The sequence below is a fragment of the Eulemur rufifrons genome, chromosome 16 (assembly GCF_041146395.1).
Source record: "Eulemur rufifrons isolate Redbay chromosome 16, OSU_ERuf_1, whole genome shotgun sequence".
Classification (NCBI taxonomy): Eukaryota; Metazoa; Chordata; class Mammalia; order Primates; family Lemuridae; genus Eulemur; species Eulemur rufifrons.
This window is the reverse complement of record NC_090998.1, coordinates 43,554,811-43,576,518: the sequence shown is the minus strand read 5'-3', so window position 1 is coordinate 43,576,518 and position 21,708 is coordinate 43,554,811. Positions and strand designations below refer to the sequence as shown.

Genomic DNA, 21,708 nt, shown 5'->3' with positions numbered 1-21,708 from the left:
TGCGGAATGGACATGCTTGAAGCTTAGACTTGGGGGGATGGGGAGACATGGGCAATATATATAACCTGAACTTTTGTACCCCCATAATGAGCTGAAATAAAAAAAAAATAAATGCTTAAAGAAATAAAAAAAAAATGATTCTTTTGAGAAAGATTTTAGAGGCAGAGTCCTAATAGAGACTGAATGCTTTACCAGGAACCACCAAGTTACCATGCAATCTGAGCAACTGGGGGGTTTTCTGGCCCATCAAGCCATAAGGTTGGGTGAATATACGATTGGTCTTGCTTGAGACAGTTCTTAAGGCAAAAGTAAGTTGCGCAAGCAAGTTACTCAGATTCACATTTCTTCTATTCTTGCTACATTGTCTTCTGTGTTTCAGCCCACACATTTGGCTTCATGGGTTGATTCTTATTACCAGTTGACTAATGAATAATAAATTCAGGCATTTTCCACTGATGCTTTTGGATGATATTAATACATTGGTAATACCTGAATGTCAGCAGCTGCAGAGATGGTCCTAAAAGAATACAATAAAAGGTAATCTTACCAATGGGAAGAACTGAGCTATGTATCTCATTGGTCATTTTGCCTGGAAGGAGAGATGGCCAAAAGTATGGATCTCTACTAATTCATGATTAATGGCTAATGGCTTGACAGTATATTCTGAACCTTATAAGAAACACAATTGATAACTAAGAGGTATGTGATTAGATCCTTCACAATGGACATGGCATTGTAAATATATTTGTGCTCCACGTAAATACTTGTTAAAAAGCCATTTCAGAAGAGAAAGAAACTGAAAATTGGGTGGATCAGACTATCCATTCTGTGGGTAATCAGTTAACCTCTTTCTCTTGCTCTCCCTGTCCTTTCCCAATGGGATGATGAGCTAAATGGGCAGGGATAGAGCCAAGGGTGGTTTAGTGTCTCTTTCTCAGATTCTCTTACTTTGGCCCTGGATTTCTACGTCCCCATTTACTTCCACCTTTCTAAAGCTCAAATTTTTCAGCAAGTATTTGCTGAATAAATTAATGGAATAAAATAATGACTGAGCATAGTTCATATTAATGAATTAACCTTCATAATTGGCACTAACAAGCGAAAATGAACCTGTAAGTTTCTTTTCCATAGTATAATTTAAAAAATGAGTTATTTTACTTTGTTTACAACTCTAAAACTTCTCATTCACCAGGGAGTATGATTGTTCTTAGATGATTTGAAATTGTATCTGATATAATAAGACAAACGCTTGTGTTTTTACTTTGTGATGTTACAACTTTGTCTATTGATCTCCAAATTTAGAATATGCCTGTGGTTGATTTCTAGTACTCCTTGGTCTGTTTCTTCTTTTTGATAATAAAAAATTTTATATAACAAATCCCCTGATATCCAGATCAGAATGGTACAGGTCAGACGTTCCTCAGAAGTTCATAATTAAGGGAGAACTGCGATGAGTCAATATTTCTGGGAATACTGAGGTTAAAGTTGGTCACTAAAGCTTTGGATTTGGGTATTGTGTAATGAACAGGGATTTTTTTCAAACTGAGTAAACATAATGGGTAATGATTTATTTAATGAGGATGAAGGTGTATAAAATAAATTGGGATAGGTAGTAGCCATATCAACATATATTGGGATCCCATACCCTGTGTTTTACTTCTTAGTAAGGTTTCCTCTTGTGAGTTATGTGACACGTGGAAAGGAAGAAAAAGGTGCAAGCTACACATAGAAAACTGTGTTGGTGATATCTAGGATACATGACTAAATTTTATGTGACTAATACATTTCCAAGTTTGCTTCCAGGCATTCTTAGACACAGGAATCTTTACGTAATGTGGAGAAGAAAACTGATTATTTGAATACCTACAACATAACTGAAATTTTCTGTCATTATCTTAAAGCCTTTCTACTCAAACTGTGGGTCATTGGACCAGTTGCATCAATATTACCAGGGAACTTATTAGGAATGTAGAGTTTCAAATTCCATCCCAGCCCAACTGATAAGAATCTGAATTTTAACAAGATTCCTGAGCAATTCTCAAATTTTGAAACACTGATCTAAAATTCCTATGAAATGTCTGTGGCACTAGGTTGGACCATAAAGTACCGAATGCAGCCAATATACAGAAAATGTTGAAATTCCCAAGACTAGACCTTGACTAAATGGGTTCAAATTTGAGACAAATGGGTATGAGATATTATAAAAATATCTAAATTACACAGATATATCCATATCTATTGAATCTGAGAAGAGAGATTGGCGAAGATTGTGAGAATATAAATCTTTTTCTTTCCGTTGAATAACTCATTTTCTTTAAGTAACTACTTCATAAGGAAAGTATGCAATCCTGGGACACTGCCTTAGTGACACTGGAACTAAAGTTCTATTATGATACCTTGACTCATTATTTTGAGTATCAATTGTCAGTCTGTATGAATTGACACTAAATAAACCACAATCCCTTTCACATTGCTCCTATCCCTAATATCCTTGATTCACAATGGAGGAAATGGACATCTGGGCTGTTAGAGAAATTTATTTTATATTGTTATAAAATATAATTAATATTATATTATAATAATTACATAATTATAATATAATACAATGTCATTATAATGATTATATACTATATTATAAATATATTATGTAATGATAAAATTATTATTATTTTATATTCTGCTAAACTACATCACAACTTTGTAGAAAAAGAAAAGGACTGACCTTTGAGCCCAGAGCTTGATATATTAGCATGGAAATCCCAAGATACCTGTGGGTATTTTAGAAATAGTTGTTCAAGTACTCATTAGATTGTTTTTTTCTTTCTGATTATGAAGATATTTCATTGCCAAAGGCATTGATATCTAGAAAATATTTAAGTAAGATCAACAAAACTGTTGCTGTGAATGACTTATGTAAGAAAGCTAAGAATATAAATTTAGGTCTTACGGTTTTTAGGCTTGTTCATCTATTTCTTTGGTCTATTAATATTCTGAGTTGGAAAAGATATGTTAAGAAGGCACAATCCTTATTCACTTCATTTAGAGAAGAGTTTTAATTCCACTTTAATAAAAATTAGTGTGATGAAATAGTTCCACTTTAGTCTATTTACTCCTCTCTCTTAATGACTATGGAGAAAACTGAAGCTTTGAATTCTGCTTTACACAGTCCCCATAGCAAGATAGTTTGTATTACAAGAAAATGAGACATAAATGATCTCTACTTATTCTTCTTGGGATAGGAGATGCTAGACTGGGAAGGAATTCTGAAATGATTTTTTTCCCCTTGAAAAGCTATCAATTTAAAGAAATGAATGAACAAATACAGAACTCAAATTTTTGTTGCTGCCTTTAGAACACATAGTAAAAAAAGAAATATTTGTACATATATATTTTTAATTTGAAAAATATTTTCAGTCTCTTAATTCTTTGAAAGAAATATAATATTTTTCACTGAGTCCTTGAAGGCTTGTTTGACTTGCTTATTCCGGAGAGTATAAATAAAAGGGTTCATCAGCGGGATAACTGAGGTGTTGAGCAATGAGACCACCTTATTAATGGCCACTCCTTCCTTAGCTGGTTTGATATAGATGAAGATGCAACTTCCATAGGTGATAGAAACTACAATCATGTGGGAAGAACAGGTGGAGAAAGCCTTTTTTCTTTGCTGAGCAGAAGGGAGTCTTAAAATAGTTTTGATGATGTATGTGTAGGACACAATTACACAGACAAGTGTGAATATGAGGGTCAGCACAGCCATGATTAAAACAAGTTGTTCTACAAATTGAGTGTCTGAGCATGCAATCTTGAGAAGAGGCGATGCATCACAGCCAAAATGGTCAATGAGATTGGAATTACAGAAATCTAGCTGAACTCCTAGGCTAAGTGGTGGGAGTATGACAATTAACCCAATCAGCCAACAGCAAAGGACAAGAGTGATGCATACCCTTTCATTCATGATGGTGGTGTAGTGCAGGGGCTTGCAGATGGCCACGTAGCGGTCATAGGACATGGCTGTGAGAAGAAAAAATTCTGTTGCTCCGATGAGGATGACAAAAAATAATTGAATGGCACAAGCATTATAAGTAACACTTTTGTCCCCAGTTGTCATGCTGTATAGAAATCTAGGAACACAGACAGTTGTAAATATTATTTCTAAGACGGAGAAATTTCGAAGGAAAAAGTACATGGGTGTTTTAAGGTGATAGTCCACCAGCGTGAGGAGGATAATGATTAGATTTCCAACAACAGTGAGAATGTAGGTGAGAAATAGAAATATTGAAAGAAAAACCTGTAGTTGTGGGTCATCTGTTAATCCTAGCAGGATGAATGTTGTTATTCCAGAATGATTTTTCATCACTGTCTTCAGATATATAATGAGCTTGTGTTAATAAATCATGAACTTTGAATCTGATGAATAGAATATAAAGATAATATTTCAATATACCATGTAGAGAAAATGCAAGAAGGCCAGTAGAAGCATATTTTTCATTTCGGTTGATTTTCAATAATGCTGATGTAGAAGTAATTGCATCATGCTTCATTTCCCTGGACTCTGATTTACCCAGGTCTTAAAAATGTGGTTTATGGAAAATATTCATTTGAAATTCCATTTCCAGTCCAGTGAAGGATCAATTTTAGAGCAGACAGAAAGTACCACGAAGATCTCACAGTCTGTTGAAATTAGGGCAGCCATCCCTAATTTGAGGGTATCCCCAGTCTTCAGTGTAGAGTAGGGGATCCATAAGTGTTGATTAATGGGAAAAATATATGTATAAAAATTTTATTTCTCCAAATTTTGGGACAGCATGTCAACAAATCATTCTCATAGACTCATAATATAATACCACCAATGGCTTACCTGTACCATTTCCCAGACTTTGCAACCGTTTTCCCCTTCAAATATTGCTTTAATCTCCCCTACATCCTAAAGTGTCCATTATTATTTGGCTGACCTGGGAGCAGTATCCCAGAGTTACCATGAAATTTCTTGAGTCCATACTTCTCTAGAATTTTTTCTTTGTTCCCTTCCAGTTTATGATAATAAACCGAAATATCCGTGTCTCTTCTATGTATGCGTTTGAACAGTCTCTGCTTTGTTTCCTCTCCTAAATTCCTGGTTCAATATCTGTCTTATGCTTAATGTTCCCATGCCTTCCCAGAAATGGGACAGACAAATGGGAAGTTCTGAAGATCTTCTCCAAAGAACAGAATTCTGTCTTTAGGCTTCCATAATCCTTATTGGGGTTTTCTAGTTTATGCATAAATATTTCAGCTCCCAAATGCCTTCCAAGGCTACCTGCCAGCTCCATGAATAATATAAAATCTATACCCTCCAAGATGAGAAGAGGAAGCAGAATATCACTTGGGGAAAGAGCTGACCTCTTTGCCATTATTCTTTCTCCAAAGACTCATCTTTCTCTTGGGAATGTCATTGCTGCCTCGTTGCGTTACTTCAGGGCATCTCTCTGCCTTTCTGCCCAAGGATGGACTCAGACTCTGTGTTTATTTCACCAATGAACAGTTACTATCAGGCATTTCAGAAATAGTTAATAAGGATTAAGTATGACATGAAGAATAAAGAAAACTTGTGTATTAGGTGTCAATATTCTAAAAAGCCAAGAAATCACAATCTCTCCTCATGAGTTGCCTTATAAGACTGCCTCTCTGTCTTGATTTTTTTCTGGAGCTTATATCAAAGAAGCCATCTTTTCACCACCTTCCAGGAAGCCCTTGAGTACTCTCTCATTTCTCACATTTTCTACCTATTTTCTCACCCTTCCCAATTATAAGGGCAATATTGGACTTCTAAGAAGCATAAGAGCTGGGATTTGACCCAGGTCAAATTGGATCGAAAGCTTTAGCATTTCCAAGAAAGCTTTAATTTTAGGTATTTGGGCAATTGCATACCCTTAGTCAATTCTAATAATCACTAATTAATTATTAATAAAATATTAGCTTTTCAAATGTTTCATAGCCACAAATAGTATTTACAAAACATCTGGGTTTCTTTAACAAATGACAAGAATGAAATCTCTCCCTGAATTACCAGTTATTTTGTAATATGAATGGTTTTTATATGATGCCTTAAGATTTTTTTTTTTTTTTTTTTTGAGACAGAGCCTTACTTTGTTGCCTGGGTTGCTAGAGTGCCATGGCTTCAACCTGGCTCACAGCAACCTCAAACTCCTGGGCTCAAGCAATCCTTCTGCCTCAGCCTCCCAAATAGCTGCGACTACAGGCATGCGCCACCATGCCAGGCTAATTTTTTCTATATATTTTTAGTTGTCCAGCTAATTTTTTTCTACTTTTAGTAGAGATGGGGTCTCGCTCTTGCTCAGGCTGGTCTGGAACTCATGAGCTCCAACGATCCACCCGCCTTGGCCTCCCAGACTGCTAGGTTTACAGGCGTGAGCCACAGAGCCCAGCCTGATGCCTTAAGATATTACCCACAAAATACCCTAAGCATTGTTTCCCTCTGTGCTTAGGGAAGTCATCATTTATTTTCTACTGGGGAGAGTTTCCACTGTGTGACAGAGTTTATAGACATCTTCATGGGAAAAGACTGCTGATCTAGGCTTATGAGATATGTGGTTCGCCTACATGTTGGCAGCCTTTAGGTGATGTATGCTCATGCAGAGAGATTGCTTCCCTAAACTAAGATGTGAGAGTTTCCTGAGAACCACACATCTTCCCACTTTGTGTCTTCAGCTCTTTCTTCCTTTGTAACCCAGTGTTTTCACACTGGCCAATACACTAATCCCCAATTAATATCACTGAATGGTATGCCATTACATACAAAAATATGTAATCTTGTGTCCTTAATTTGGAGGAAATAGTTGAAATAAAATTTTTAAATAACTTCACATCATTGTTTAAATGAATACACTGAAGTTTTAGGCTATGACTGTCTCACTCCTGCTATCAAGGATAATTTTAAATTATGGAGAGCTACTATTTATCCTTTTTCTGTTTAAAGAAAATAACATTACTTTAATATTCCATAGTACAATGAGAAATATTTATTTACCATATTCATTTAGAGCCAATATAAAACTAAGAAAGAAAGAAAAATCTACAATAATATTACACAGTCTATCATTATCAATATCTTGTATTTATTTACAACCTGTTGGTACATGTATGATTATGTAATGTAGTTATTTACATTTATAAAATTAATATTATGTTGTAAATAATAATTGATGTTTTCCTCACCTCACTTTATTCATTCAATTTTTTAAGGCACTTATGAGATATTTCCTCATGTTATTAAATATTCTTCAAAAACATAATTTAACTTGCTTATCACCTCTCTTCATATAAAGGATGAAATTATAGAATTAATAGTTCTAATATTGAACATAAAGGTTGACTACATTTGTTATATAATAATCTTTTAGTGGGCATTCTTGTATAAAAATCTTTTTGTACCCATCAGGTTAATTTCACACTTAAGAACTGGTCAAAGAAATATAAAATCAAGGGCTTCTGATACTTATGGCCAAACTAGTTCTTTATAAAATGTGTCCCTGTGTATACTTCCATCATTTGTAAGTGGAAATCTCTGTTTCCCAAAGTGCTGGGAATTTGGGTATTATTATTTTGGGGTATATTTTTAATGTTTTTTACTAATAAGATAACCCTGATACTTAATTGTTCCATTGGTGTGTTTATTATGAGTGAGGTACACCCCTTTATTCCATATGGTCATTTCACTACAAAATCATCACCATTGTATTCTCTGACTACACAATATTTTCAATTAATAACAAACATGTACTTACTTTACATTGTTATATGAATTATTTGAATAAATGTACAAATAAAAAACAGTTGTAACATCAGAGGCTTCACATCTTAGAATGCAGTCTAACCTAATTAACATTAATTATTATGGATTCTTTTAGGACTGAGGTAGACCAAAGGATGGACTGGAAAAGTTCAAGGATATGTTGAATAACCATTTAGCAGAGTGTTTAAAATGAGTGGTGGCCCATCTGAAGTTATTTCTAACCCTCATGTTCTAAGAGTCAATGAAAAAAACAGAAATATTTTTTGACATCCTGTTTTGGCCCCTCATTACACCATGGCAGTGACTGCACCCTCCAGTTGTTTACATAGTTGGTCTTATCTTTAATTCTGATCTCTTCCAAGAGCAGTATTCAAGAGTTATGTTCAGATTCATTGTTGTGTTATATAAAACAAACGGACAATTCAGAGATAACTTTTCAAATCTTCCTTGAACATGAAGGTAATTCCTGGGCTCATATTTTCTAGCAGAACTATTTAAATTCATTGCCTTTACCTAGGAACTGCTTTCGACAACTTTCACAGTTCCAGTTCTCAAACCTTCAGGGATATATATGACAAACATTTCACACTTACTTTCTGGTGGTTCTGGTGGTTCTAGTGGTTCCCCATGACTTTTTTTCCTTCTTGTGTCTGAAAAACACTAGATGCTAGTGGTTATAATTTTGAGTTAACTTTGTCGTACTGTTGAGTCCTATATGTCTTTCCAGGTAAGAGTGCCTGCAAATGCAAGATGACCATGGGTTACAATGGCATAAAGAATAACATCCTTTCCTCTTACTATCACCAAGTCTAAAATGAAATCTGATGAGAGTTCCTCTCTCTCATTAAACTACTAAATAATATTTCCCTAAATTCTGTGGCTGAGAGAATGGAAAATGGCAAATGAATGCTAGCAACTCTTCCTAGCTTTGGAAGTTAAGACAGCCTGGCCCTTCTGCACAAAGAAATGGGCTTCTCTATATGAATTTTTCATTAATAGAAATGACACATATTTTATTGGTTTTATGTGCTTAGGTGGACAGGGAACAATTGAGTGAAAAAATAAAAATATCTTTGGTGACCCTATGCAAATCACTAATGAATAAAAAAAAAAAAGGGAAAAAATTAACCAGTACCTGTGGGACAGTGTCCACAGGGAGAAGAAACAACAATAATAGCATCAATTACAGCAAAAAACAGTTAGAGGATAAAATGACAATCTGTTTCTCATAATGTTATCTTTATATTGTCTATGGCTTTCTTTGTTTAAATTTAGGAGAAAACTAGTTGAGGAAATTCTGGGGATCATCTGATGATTTCTGTGTTACAGAACACACTCATATATCTTACTCAAGTCAGTCCTTCCTAGATATCTGATTATTAGTTCTTTTTTTTTTTTTTTGAGACAGAATCTTACTCTGTTGCCCAGGCTAGAGTGCCGTGGCATCAGCCTAGCTCACAGCAACCTCCAACTCCTGGGCTCAAGTGATCCTTCTTCCTCAGCCTCCCAAGTAGCTGGGACTACAGGCATGAGCTACCATGCCCAGCTAATTTTTTCTATATATTTTTAGTTGTCCAGCTAGTTTCTTTCTATTTTTAGTAGAGATGGGGTCTCGCTCTTACTCAGGCTGGTCTCAAACTCCTGAACTCAAACGATCCGTCCACCTCGGCCTCTCAGAGTGCTAGGATTACAGGTGTGAGCCATCGTGCCTGGCCTGATTATTAGCTCTTAAAATGTTTTATTTCATTGATTAGGATAATTAATGTTTCTTTCTTTTGTTGTACTAATCATATAGTTCATTCACTGGGTCTATTAAGGTAGAACAAATTAGTATTCATATATTAATTAATCACTGTTATTTTATATGCAAAACATGCAGGGATCATTGACACTCAAGGGGGGCAATTCTCCCTACATGAAATGTGCTTGGTACCCAGCATTTGATCATAAGTCCAGAAATCACCCCTATACTTCCACAATGATCAACAGTTCTAGCTTTTCGTAAAACTTACTGGTTGGGAACTGGGAAGTCTGAGCTGGAGCCAGAGAATCAAATGCCCGTGCAGCTGCCCTGTGCCGGCTGGCAGACCCTTTCCTCTTCCAAGATATATTTTATACATCTTAATAGCATCATGATGATCAGGCTCATTGTGGAATTACCTCCAGATCCTTTAGAGATGTGAGGTTATTAAGAGAAGAGGACAGGCCCCCAACAGCATCAGTGCTGATGTTCCTATTGGGCAGGAGGAAATACAGTTGAGGTAGGGAAAGAGACACCAGGGGAAACAAGGATGCAGAGACAGACAGGCTTGGAGAAACTGAGGCAGAGGCACATTCACATGGGCTTGTTTTTGCACTTCCTATTCTATCCTATTGATCTATTTTTCTAGACTTTTGCCAATATCATTTTTTCAAGAGTTTTTTATAGTCTTGGATCATTGCACTTCCATATACATATATTTTTTAAATGTAAAAATATTAAGGGGTACAAATATTTTAGGTTATATAGATCAAGTTTGTAATGCTTGAGTCCTGGCTATAGGTGTGCCCATCACCCAAATTGTGTTCATGGTACCTATTAGATTGGTTTATTCCTCTTCCCTTCTCCCCCTCCCCCCGGTTGCTTTCCACTGAGTATTACTTCCCTCTGTGCACTTGTGTGCTCATCTGTTCTGATTTAATAGTGAATACATGTAGTGTTTGTTTTTTCATTCTTGGGATACTTCACTTAGGATAATGGTCTCCAGTTCCATCTAGATTGTTGCAAAAGGTATTAATTCATTTTTCTGTATGGCTGAGTAGTCCATGGTGTCCAGGAGTAATTTTACCACATTTTATTAATCTCATGAATTGATGGACACTTAGGTTGATCCCACATCTTTGCCATTGTGAATTGTGCTGCAATAACAATTCAAGTGCAGGTGTCTTTTTGATAAAAGACTTCCTTTCCTTTTGGTAAATATCCAGTAGTGGAGTTGCTGGATCGAATAGTAGGCCTACTTTTAGTTCTTTGAGGAATCTCCATACTGTTTCCCATAGAAGTTGTACTAATTTGCAGTCCCACCAAGACTGTATAAGCATTCTTGCTGCATCCATGCCAGCATCTATTGCTTTTGGACATTTCAATAAAAGCCATTCAAACAGAAGTAAGGTGATATCTCATTGGGGTTTTAATTTGCATTTCCCTGATAATTAGTAATGTTGAATATTTTTTCATGTTTCCTGGCCATTTGTCTTTCTTCTTTTGAGAAGCAACTGTTCATGTCTTTTGCCCACTTTTTAATAGGGTTGTTTGGTTTTTTTTTTTGCTGATTTGCTTGAGTGCTTTGTAAATTCTGGTTATTAGCCTTTTATTGGATGTGTAGCTTACAGATATTTTCTCCCATTCTGTAGGTTGTCTATTTGCTCTGTTGATTGTTTCTTTAGCTGTGCAGAAGCTTTTTAGTTTAATCAAATCCCGTTTATTAGTTTTTTTGTTGCCATGATTGCCACTGGGAACTTTTTATAAATTCTTTGCCTAGGCTGGTATCTAAAAGAGTTTTCCTTACATTTTTCTCTAGAATTCTTATGGTTTCATGCCTTAGATTTAAGTCTTTTATCCACCTTGAATTATAATAATCTTTGTGAGTGGTGAGAGCTAGGGGTCCTGTTTCATTCTTCTGTATGTGGCTACCCAATTTTCCCAGCACCATTTATTGAGTAGGGTTTCTTTGTCCCAGTGTACATTTTTGTCTGCTTTGTCAAAGATCAGTTGGTTGTAGGTAAATGGGTTTATGTCTGGGTTCTCTGTTCTGTTCCATTGATCTATGTCTCTATTTTTGTACCAGTATCATGCTGTTTAGGTTACTATAGCATTGTAGTATAGTATGAAATCTGGTAATGTGATGCCTCCAAATTTTTTTTTTTTTTTTTTGCTTACGATTGCTTTGGCTATTCAGGCTCTTTTCTGGCTCCAAACAAAGCATAGAATTATTTTTTCTAGATCTGTGCAGTATGACTTTGGTAACTTTATGGGGATTGCATTGAACTTGCACATCACTTTGGGTAGTATAGACATTTAAACAATATTGATTCCAGCTATCCATGAGTATGATATATTTTTCCATTTGTTTGTAACCTCTGCAATTTTTTTCCTCAGAGTTTTGCTGTTCTTGAGGAGATCTTTCACCTCCTTGGTTAAGTATATCCCTAAGTATTTTTTTTATAGTTATTGTGAATGATATTGAGCTCATGTGATGCAATAGGAAACATATAGCTTCATCTATCAATTATTTTTTCCTAAAAAATGAAAGCAAATCTAATGAAGAAGTACATCTAATTTACATGTGAAAAGAGACTGGCTCACAGAGAAACAAGTTAACTGATACTATAAGGAGGCAACCAATTAAATAATCTAGGATATTGTACCCTGCAAATGACCTAGTTTTTCCATCATGCAATGAAAAATAAATATATACATGAATAAATAAATAAATAGAAAGAACTGCTAGGGAATTAAAAAAAGTTTTAAGTGACATAATAACCAAATGTGATCTTTGCTTGGATTTTGTTTAGATTTTGATTCAAACACATTAACTGTGAAAAAAACAATACAAAACAAAAACCAAAACATCTTTGAGTGAACCAGGGAAACTTGAATACACACTGAATATGAGAATCTGTTAAGATTTATTGATAATTTTGTTATGTGGGATAATGGCATGACAGGCAAAAAGAAAATTTTCTTATCAGTTAAATATGGCTACTGATAAATGTATGGTTGAAATAAAATGAATTTATGAGTAGAATGCTATAAGGTGAAATGCTAGCCAAAAAATATTAGCTCATGGGTGACAGAGAATAATAATTTTAATACATTGATAATTAGAGAAGCTGGATGATAGGTACATGTCTGTTAATTATTCTATTTTGTCTTCTTTTGTATATGTTCAAAAATTTCTATTCAGGAATGATTTGAAAACCTAGATTACTAGCTAATTTTCTATTTAAATTTCAAATTTATCTGCTTATTGAAATTGGGATAAAATCACTGCTCATGGTTGGCTATTAGTAGGTAAGCACATTGCCCTCTTCCCTCCATTTACCAGGGAGTTAGCTCACTAGGGTAGAATGTCTTCACCTTACAATTTTAGAAATGTTCTACTCTAACTTGGCAGATAAGCCAGGTCAGTTTAAGAAAACCCTCTCATTTTAGTTGCATTCTTCAATCTACATTTATCATGAATGAAACAACTATTATACTCATCTCATTTCCCTGACTCTTTCTCAATTTGTTTGGAACTCATATTGAGGAAGTATGTGATTAATGAATACTAATTAGCAGCCATGTTATGGTTTAGAAGGCCAATATTATCAGCATAATTTACATACGGAATTAAGATGATGGATTAGTAGACTAAGTTATGGCAGAATCAAAGAGTCAGAGAAGCTCAATATTTTAGAACTCTGAAGTTCTGTGAAGTCATAACCATTAGGTGAGGATACCTGGCTAAATGTTTTTGTCTAGCTGAAATTTGGAAGGCCACTACACATTTTTGGTCCTAATGTGGAGATTGAATTTAGAGAACCTTTCTCTTAAGCACTCTAAGATTCTGAGGAATTCATTCAAACTCTCTAGTGTCTTTGTGGACTCACATTAGAAGGCTGTGGCACAGGAGAACAGAGGATTAGCACCAAGAAAAACATCTGGAGTCAGACTTTTCTCAATGGGATTGAAGATTTCAGATTATAGGCCCTGTATTCCTCTTCTCTTTTTTCACATATTTTTCCATTTTTACTGCTCTTTATTTCTATATATTGGTAATCTTATCTAAAAACTTTAATGTAATAACTTTTATAGTGTATAATCTATTAATAATTATAACATTTATTATTAACCATGTGTTCATAATGTAAAAATGTGTAAATGTGTTACATTCACTTTTATCTTTGTACATTGTTTATGGTACAAATCTTGCTTTATTTCAGTACTGGGACATTTTTTGTGTGTTTCTTGAAGTCATCTTGATGCTTCTGGAGAAGCAGTTACATGTACTAGAAAACCAGATCCTTTTAAATTCAGTAAAACTAGTTTTGAGTCCTAGTTATATCACTTATTAGAAATAGTTCGTTCTTCTATACTTGATTTCTCCACATGTACATTATGACTATAAAAATAACCTGTAGGATTATTTTCAGGTTTATTGGTGTTGTAAATTCTCAATAAATTTGACTGTCATTCTATTTCACTCAGAAATTTAAAAATATACATTTGAACAGGAAAGCTAATTTTAGTCATATCCTTTTTTATCTTTTGTTCATAGATCAATGTCAAATGTTACTTTTGTATTTTTTACATTCACATAAAAATACTTTTCTGGGGGGAAGGTGAGATGGTGGTATAGGATAAAAACTTACCATTGGGTACAGTAAACACTATTTTGGTGATTGGCACACCAAAAGCCTTGATATAGCATTGTACAAGATATCCATGTGGAAAAAAGCCACTTGTACCCCCTTAATTAATGTTTTGAAATAAAAAAAATAAATATAAAAAAATTTTCACTTTGCATCTTTGCATTGTCAGGAGTATAAAATCATCATGTTGGGAGATTATTATGTAACTAATATTTATCCAGGTGCTAGGCATAAAGCATGCTAGAATTTGGCACATAAGACAGACAATCTCCATGTTATTTGCTATCTAGAGTAGAATAAGAAAAAGTCAGCAGAAAATTGCAGTCTGGTAAAAGTCACGCATGATAGGACAGACAAGTATGAGTCAGGAATGTGGATGGGTTGGCCTGATCCAGGTTGACAATAGTGTTGGTGGTGCAACAATAGGATGAGGTCAGAGAAAGATTCCTTGGGAGAATGCCACTTAAAATGGAAGACAGATGGAGGTTGGGTAGTTGAAAACTTGAGGGGGACATTCCTGCTCACAGGAGCCATGGTGTGAGCAGTGGCCTTAGAAAGAGAAAAAGAATCAAAGGAAGTTTAATATACTGGACCACACAAGTGGAAATTGGTGAAGAATTTAACAAGTAATTAAACACAGATTTCTTTTGAGGAATATTTTTGGGTGCCTATTTTGGACTCTTGAAATGGCTAACATTTTCATGTTAAAAAAGTAAATCATTTTTTTGATATTTAAGTTCATATTATATCCTATTTTTCTTTTCTCCACCCTCAGGTTGTTTATTTATCAGACTTCTAGCCCTATGAGTTTCCTTGGGATTGCTACCATCTGTTTGATGAACTCAAATACTATACTTTCGAGATTTAACATTTCAGTTGGTATATCCATATTAACCCTGTTTTTTTGTAATTTAAATGCAGGGTTTTAATTATTTAACAGGAATTACCAGTGTATTACTATCTTCATTTTAATTTAATTCATGTCTCTTTTGGTAAGAGATTTTATATCTTTTATATTGGATTTGGTCCATTCAACAAAATAAATCTTGGTGATTTTATAGTTTCTTCATTAGTAAGAATCCCAAATCTTTATACTTGTTTTAAAATATATTAAATGTATTCCTTGTTTGAAATATATTTTGGGAGATTTAAATTTTTTTCTTTCTTACTGCTTAAAAATGGTATTGATTTTTTTTTAATAATGTTTCTCTCTTTATTTGTATAGGTTTGTTTTGGAGAAGTGACATACAATATTGCATCAATATTTTATGATAAATCCCCCAATTCTTAGGCATTGGTAAGGCAAAGTTGAGGGTGAGGTTATGGTTAGATTTCATGAAATAACTTTTCTCATTTTTTCTTAATAAAGATTATCATTCTCAAAGAGGTTAATTCATAAGGAGAAGCAAGGGATGCCTTTAGGAGGGCCAGTACAGAATGCAAGACTCAACCTAGATCAAAAAGACACAAGATGGGATAGACACTTAAGAAAATATGCTGAGACATGCTGACTTCGACATTCCCCTAGTTCTTTGAGAGCAATATAAATCTTTTGACTAAATCATTAAAGGCTTGTTTGACTTGTTTGTTCCTCAGAGTGTAAATAAATGGGTTTAACATGGGGGAAATGGAAGTAGTGAGTATTGACACTCCCTTATTGATGGCCATTTCATCTTTTGCTGAAGGTTTGACATATATAAAGATACAGCTGCCATAGGTGATAGAAACCACAATAATATGGGAAGAACATGTAGAAAAGGCCTTTTTCCTTTGCTGGGAAGTGGGGAATCTTAGAATAGTTCTGATGATATATACATAGGACAAAACCACACACACAAGAGTCATGATAAAGGTCAACACACAGCAGACAATAATTATCTGCTCTACGAACCATGTGTCTGAGCATGAGATCTTCAGGAGAGGGTTAGCATCACAAACGAAGTGGTCAATGACATTAGAGTCACAGAATTCCAGATTTAGTCCCAAGCTGAGTGGTGGAAGCATGATCAACAAAGTGGTCACCCAACAGCAGAAGATGAGCCTTTTGCAGACCCTGGGGTTCATGATGGTCATATAATGTAGAGGTTTGCAGATGGCTATATATCGATCATAGGACATGGTGGCCAGGAGAAAAAAGTCTGTTATTCCAAAGAGATATGTAAAAAATAATTGGCATGCACAAGCATTATAGGTAATGGCTCTGTCACCTGTTGATATACTGTACAAGAATCTAGGAATACAGGCAGAGGTGAATGAGAGTTCTAAGAAAGAGAAATTTTGGAGAAAAAAGTACATGGCAGTTTTAAGGTGGGAATCCACTAAGGTGAGGATGATGATGGTCAGGTTTCCACTTACACTTAACATGTAGGTGATAAGTAGAAATATAAAAATCAGAATTTGCAGTTGGGGGTCTTCTGTCAGTCCCAAGAGGATGAATCTGGTTAGGGATGTGTGGTTTCTCATACCTGGGTCCCAACTTCTTCCAAATCTGCATGTAAAACTGAGAGAGATCAGAACTTATAATAGGGTAGGAAAATTTTTTTCCAATGGATTTTGGTTAGACGAGCCAAGAAATGCGTTTTCCATTTATTTTATTTCACTTGATAATGAATATCTTAAAATAATTCATACCTTCAGATATTTTGATATAAGTAATTTAATAGGCTTGAAACCTTGGCTTTCAAACATTTTTGAGCACAACATATGGTAAAAAATACTTTACATGGTAATCCAGTGTATTTGTATATATACATATATATACTTGCAGATATCTGAAGCAAAAATTTAAAAATGCTAGCTCTTAGAAGCTTTGGACTCTAAGGTTTCAATTCTAATTTATATCATTAAAAACAAATACAACTATTACTAAGTTAACTTATAGGTTACTAATTGGCTGTGACCTGTGGTTTGAAAAAAATCCTGATCATCTTAAAGAATTATTTCAACAATAATATCATCCAAATAAGGATAGCATATCTCCTTTCAGTATATTTTCAAAAATGTACTCTACTCTTTTAATTTACAGTTTGAGGTAGATTTTCCATAGCATTCATTTATTTCTCAACAAGAAAAAGAGATCATGAATATATTAGAGTGTCCTTTTTTGTAATTTTTTCCCCTGTTACTAACTTAAATTTTGCATAGTTTCATTTATTTGCTTGTAGTTTTTTTTCTGTATAAATTGTAAACAGGGGGGTGGTTATGATATGACATTTCTAGATCCATCTGTTAAAACAGTGCAAAACGTAGTCCATAGCCATGACCAAACATATAATTAATCTATAAAGGACACTTAAATTCATTTCCCCCATAAAAATTATCCCCTGGATCTTTCCCATTACTCTCTCAAAATGTTTATGCTTTTGCCTGATATTCACTATCTATGTTATTTATGAACAGAAAAAGTATATTGATACATACCAATTCACTAATAAATGAGGGAAAGTTTTGTATACAGCTGAAGAACATTATTCTTACTGTTTTATGATTTTAGTCTGTTTTTATCTGGCTGAAACACAGTCTCTTTGTTATCATGACACAAGTTATTATTAGCACTATAATTATTAAATAGAAATCCAATTTCACTCCAACAATCTGCAATAATTTTTTCTAATTCTTGACTTCCTCAATACACTGTACTCTTGAACTGTTTATGCATGCCTTCTGTACACTCCATCCACAGAAGCAGCTCTTGGCAATGTTACTTGTGATTTCTTTTAGGTTCAATGAAGTGTAGCCATTTTATTTGACTTATTGGCTGCATTTGGCCCTGTCAGTCACTCTTTTCTTCATAAAATATCCAAACATGTAGCTTGCTTGATACCCATGCTGCTAGTTTTTTTTTTTTTTTTTGCCCTTGTGATTTCTCCTTTATAGGAATTTGTTCCCCTACTTTATTACAATAATATTCCTCAGACATCATCCATAATTCTTCTTCTCGGTTTCTCCATGGGTTTTTCCTGGGTATTGCATTAAATTTCGTGGCTTTAATTTAACATTTAAAATTTGATGATTAAAATATCTAGATATGATCCCTGTGACTGTTAGACATCTTCACCTGGAAATTGTACACTCTGCTCAAATTTAATATGTTCAGGATTAAATTCTACATCTTCTGCACCACCATTACTTCTTGCCCTATTCCTTGTTTGCTATACTGAAACCAAAAACCAACATTTATTGCCCTGTATTAACAATTGAGATCATCTATATTGTTTCTTTGTGTAGCCCTATCTTGAAACTCTATTGACATTGTAGGTATTTGCACTTAATTTTGCTGCTCCCCTGAATCTAACATGGGGAAGTTGTTAGGTTGGTGGCATTATTAATAGAATCATGGCGAGTGCCTCTAAAAACACACCATACTATGAGACAAGTGTGGTAGCCATTTTACATGAACTATCTGTCTGGAAAAATTTTCATCTGATCATTTGTGTTTTTCCCCTCTTCCTTATTCTATCTCAATCTCAAAACTGGGTTTTATTCACTTGTTCCCCAGTTCTATGTTTAGACTATTCAGCAAACATTTTTTGAATCCCAGAAACCACATTAACTACCTCCCTATGTGTTTTGTTGCACCCTGTCCATAATGGAGGGTATAAAAATTTTGTTGGAATCAAGATTTTAATCTTGTTTATTGTAATAGCCACACATTTAAGAGTCTGAAACATAGCTTTATTCTTGATATTTGCCCTCAGATGTAGATCAAGAAATGTTGCTTCTTAGGTGAACTTGCTTCTGACACTGCTCTGACTCATGAAGATACTCTCTTCCTCTTAATTTTGCCATACTCCTGCCTCTAACATAGGGGGTTTTTGTTTGCTTTTCCTCTCAGTGGGAGAAATGTGCTGAGCAGCTCTTAGAGTACACGATAACCTGACTACCTACTCAGCATACACGTAATATCTGCATTAAAGTGAAAAAGTGATAACTGACTTCTCAACTGGATTTGGCAGATAAATAGCTTGCTTTTTGTGGTTGTCATTTATAATCTTATGTACACTTATCACAAAAATCTTAAACCAGAGATTCAGGACTTTTAAATTCTAAATTTGGGTCCACCACTACTCTGTGGTTATTCTACACTAGCATCTACTAAGGTGCTTCTTTCACTTTCCAAAGCTTGTTTCAAGACCATGAATGCTTTTTCTGACATCAATAAATTTTAAAAAATTCTCATAAAAACCTCAATTAACTTACTATGTGAAGGGTTTCACTTGATTACTTTAAAATATTCCTTCCCCCTGCACCCGCCAGAAGTGGGAGATGGTGTCTTCCAACTGTGTGCTCGTTTCCCATAGTAAATCCACTAGAATTTATATCCTCCATGAGAGAGGGAGGACTGATCCTGGCATATGGTTTGGGGAAAAGCTGGGATACTCCCAAGACTGTGAGCACCACACAGGCAACAATAGACGAATTAAAAGTTTAACAGTAGATCAAGCAATTAAATCTTTTTATTAATCGTATTGAGAGGTAAGAAAGAATTGTATCTAGATCCCACCTACCTCTTTTTTTTTTTAATCAATTTAGAGACATCTATTAAATAGTACTGGCACCTTACATAATCCTGGAAACTTTGAGTTATTTCCTTGCTACTAAATCTTTTGTCTGACATTTCTGTTTAATGTTTAAACATTTTTTTTTTTAATGCAGGGAACCTAATTATAGCTCCAGACAATGTCCAATTTGCAGCAATTATAAATATGTGTATTTATTCTACAAAATTAGGGTGAATGTTTAGCAGTGGCTTATTTTAAAAGTCCTTCAATTAAGCTATATTTAGATTGTCTGCTTTTTATTGATATATCCTATCAATGTTTTCAATCAATTCAAAAATCATGAATACATGTTTCTTTTTACAACAATTCAATTAACTATTCACATCTCTAATTTTAGTAAAACAGATCAAAACCATTTATAAGACAAAATCATCATCTAAGTCTCTCAAAGAGGAAAGAAAGTGAAATAGTAAGTGTATACTTACTCTTCGGACAGTCCATAATGGTTTCAGTTGGTTATTTACCCTTGAGCATCCTGAGGGTTAGAAGAATGAAGAATATGTTTGCAGAGGGTTGTGTGTGGACTTCTGGTGACTCTTACTCATGGACCCATACTCACCTCACAGGCAGCTCCAGTTGACATTGATTTAGCTGATTTTTTCATTGCTAACACCTGACCAATACTTTATTACCAAGGCATTTTTCTTAATTGAAAGTAAATTACTGTTCAAAGATCTAGTGAATACCAGATCTCCTGGTTTGGAAAGAAATGATATTCAGACCATCTTACAGAAAAGGGATAATTTTTTACTCACAAGATTGGCATTTGTTTTATTTGCCAAACCTGACCTATGTGAATAAATAAAAGAGTCCTTGGTGACCTAGCTTCCAAAGTCATTAATGAATCTTTTCTGAATACACTTTTGGCAAAAATCCTGAAATATGCAGCAGTGGGAGCAATGGGAACATTCTCCTTAGAGAAAAGGAGATGCCATAATAGGATTCAACATAGGCCATGCACACAAAATAAAATAAAATGATAAAGCACAAGCCTACCTTCTCTTCCTTTTGTTCCATAACATCTACAGTAGCTAGCAGAATACAATAGCCCTTTTTACCTTTTCTAACATATTTTTACCTTAAATAATTACTATTTATTACAAATAAAATAGATTATTATAATCAAAATAAGAAAAATATAACTTAAAGGTAGTAAATGCTCTTAATATTTCAGATTATACCCTTTCAGAAATTTCCTATGTAAATATATTCATATCATTTAATGTATTCACAAGTATAAATGTATCTATTTTTCATATATTTGCCCGCAACTCAGGTGTTTTAAAAATATAACAAAACTTTTTCTTAGTAATTATAAATGTGCACAATCACTTTTTGAGAAACTGTGTAATATTCTTTTTTGGAGCATTCAATCAGAATTTAAAATCAATTCTAACAGCTAGAAATTTATTTGTAACTTTTCAATATTTTAAAAATGACTACCTAGAAGTAGATTATATGATTGTAAATTTTTTGTTATAAATTTATGTTTTTCCTTAATTAAGACAACTATCAACAGTTATATAAAATGCATCTTTGCAAAAATACCTCTTCGCACATTATCTCCAAGAAGTGGCATTTCAGGAAATGTTCCAAAATGTTAGCCTATTTTGTACAGTTAAGTATCATCCATGAGAATGTCTCTGTAACCATGTTCATCAGCATTTGTTATTTTTTGTCTTTTTGATAAGAGCCATTCTGTAGTGAGATGGTATCTCATTGTGGTTTTGATTTGCATTTCCCTGGTGATTAGTGATGTTGAACATTTTTTCATATATCTGTTGGCCACTTGTATGTCTTTTTTAAAGAAATGTTTACTCAAATCTTTTGTCGACTTTTTGTTTGTTTTTTTTTACCTGTTGAGATGTTTGAGTTCCTTGTGTGTTTTGGATATTAGTCGTTTGTCAGATGAGTAATTTGCAAATACATTTTTCCCATTCTACAGGTTTCACTTCACAC

General features: G+C 34.2%; 2 protein-coding genes across 2 annotated transcripts; both read right to left on the bottom strand.

Moving 5' to 3' along the window:
• Positions 1-3,418: 3,418 nt before the first annotated feature.
• Positions 3,419-4,354, bottom strand: LOC138397059 (olfactory receptor 6C2-like). The gene has a single exon (XM_069490931.1). It carries the CDS (start codon positions 4,352-4,354, stop codon positions 3,419-3,421), a length of 936 nt encoding a protein of 311 aa, XP_069347032.1.
• An 11,358-nt stretch (positions 4,355-15,712) lies between these two features.
• LOC138397083 (olfactory receptor 6C2-like) lies at positions 15,713-16,651 on the bottom strand. Its single transcript, XM_069490960.1, has one exon. The coding sequence runs from the start codon at positions 16,649-16,651 to the stop codon at positions 15,713-15,715; it is 939 nt and encodes a 312-aa protein (XP_069347061.1).
• Between the last annotated feature and the right edge of the window lie 5,057 nt (positions 16,652-21,708).

Excerpts from the sequence above, each read along its gene's own strand:
- LOC138397083 (XM_069490960.1), bottom strand. The coding sequence starts at position 16,651 with ATGAGAAACCACACATCCCTAACCAGATTCATCCTCTTGGGACTGACA.
- LOC138397059 (XM_069490931.1), bottom strand. The coding sequence starts at position 4,354 with ATGAAAAATCATTCTGGAATAACAACATTCATCCTGCTAGGATTAACA.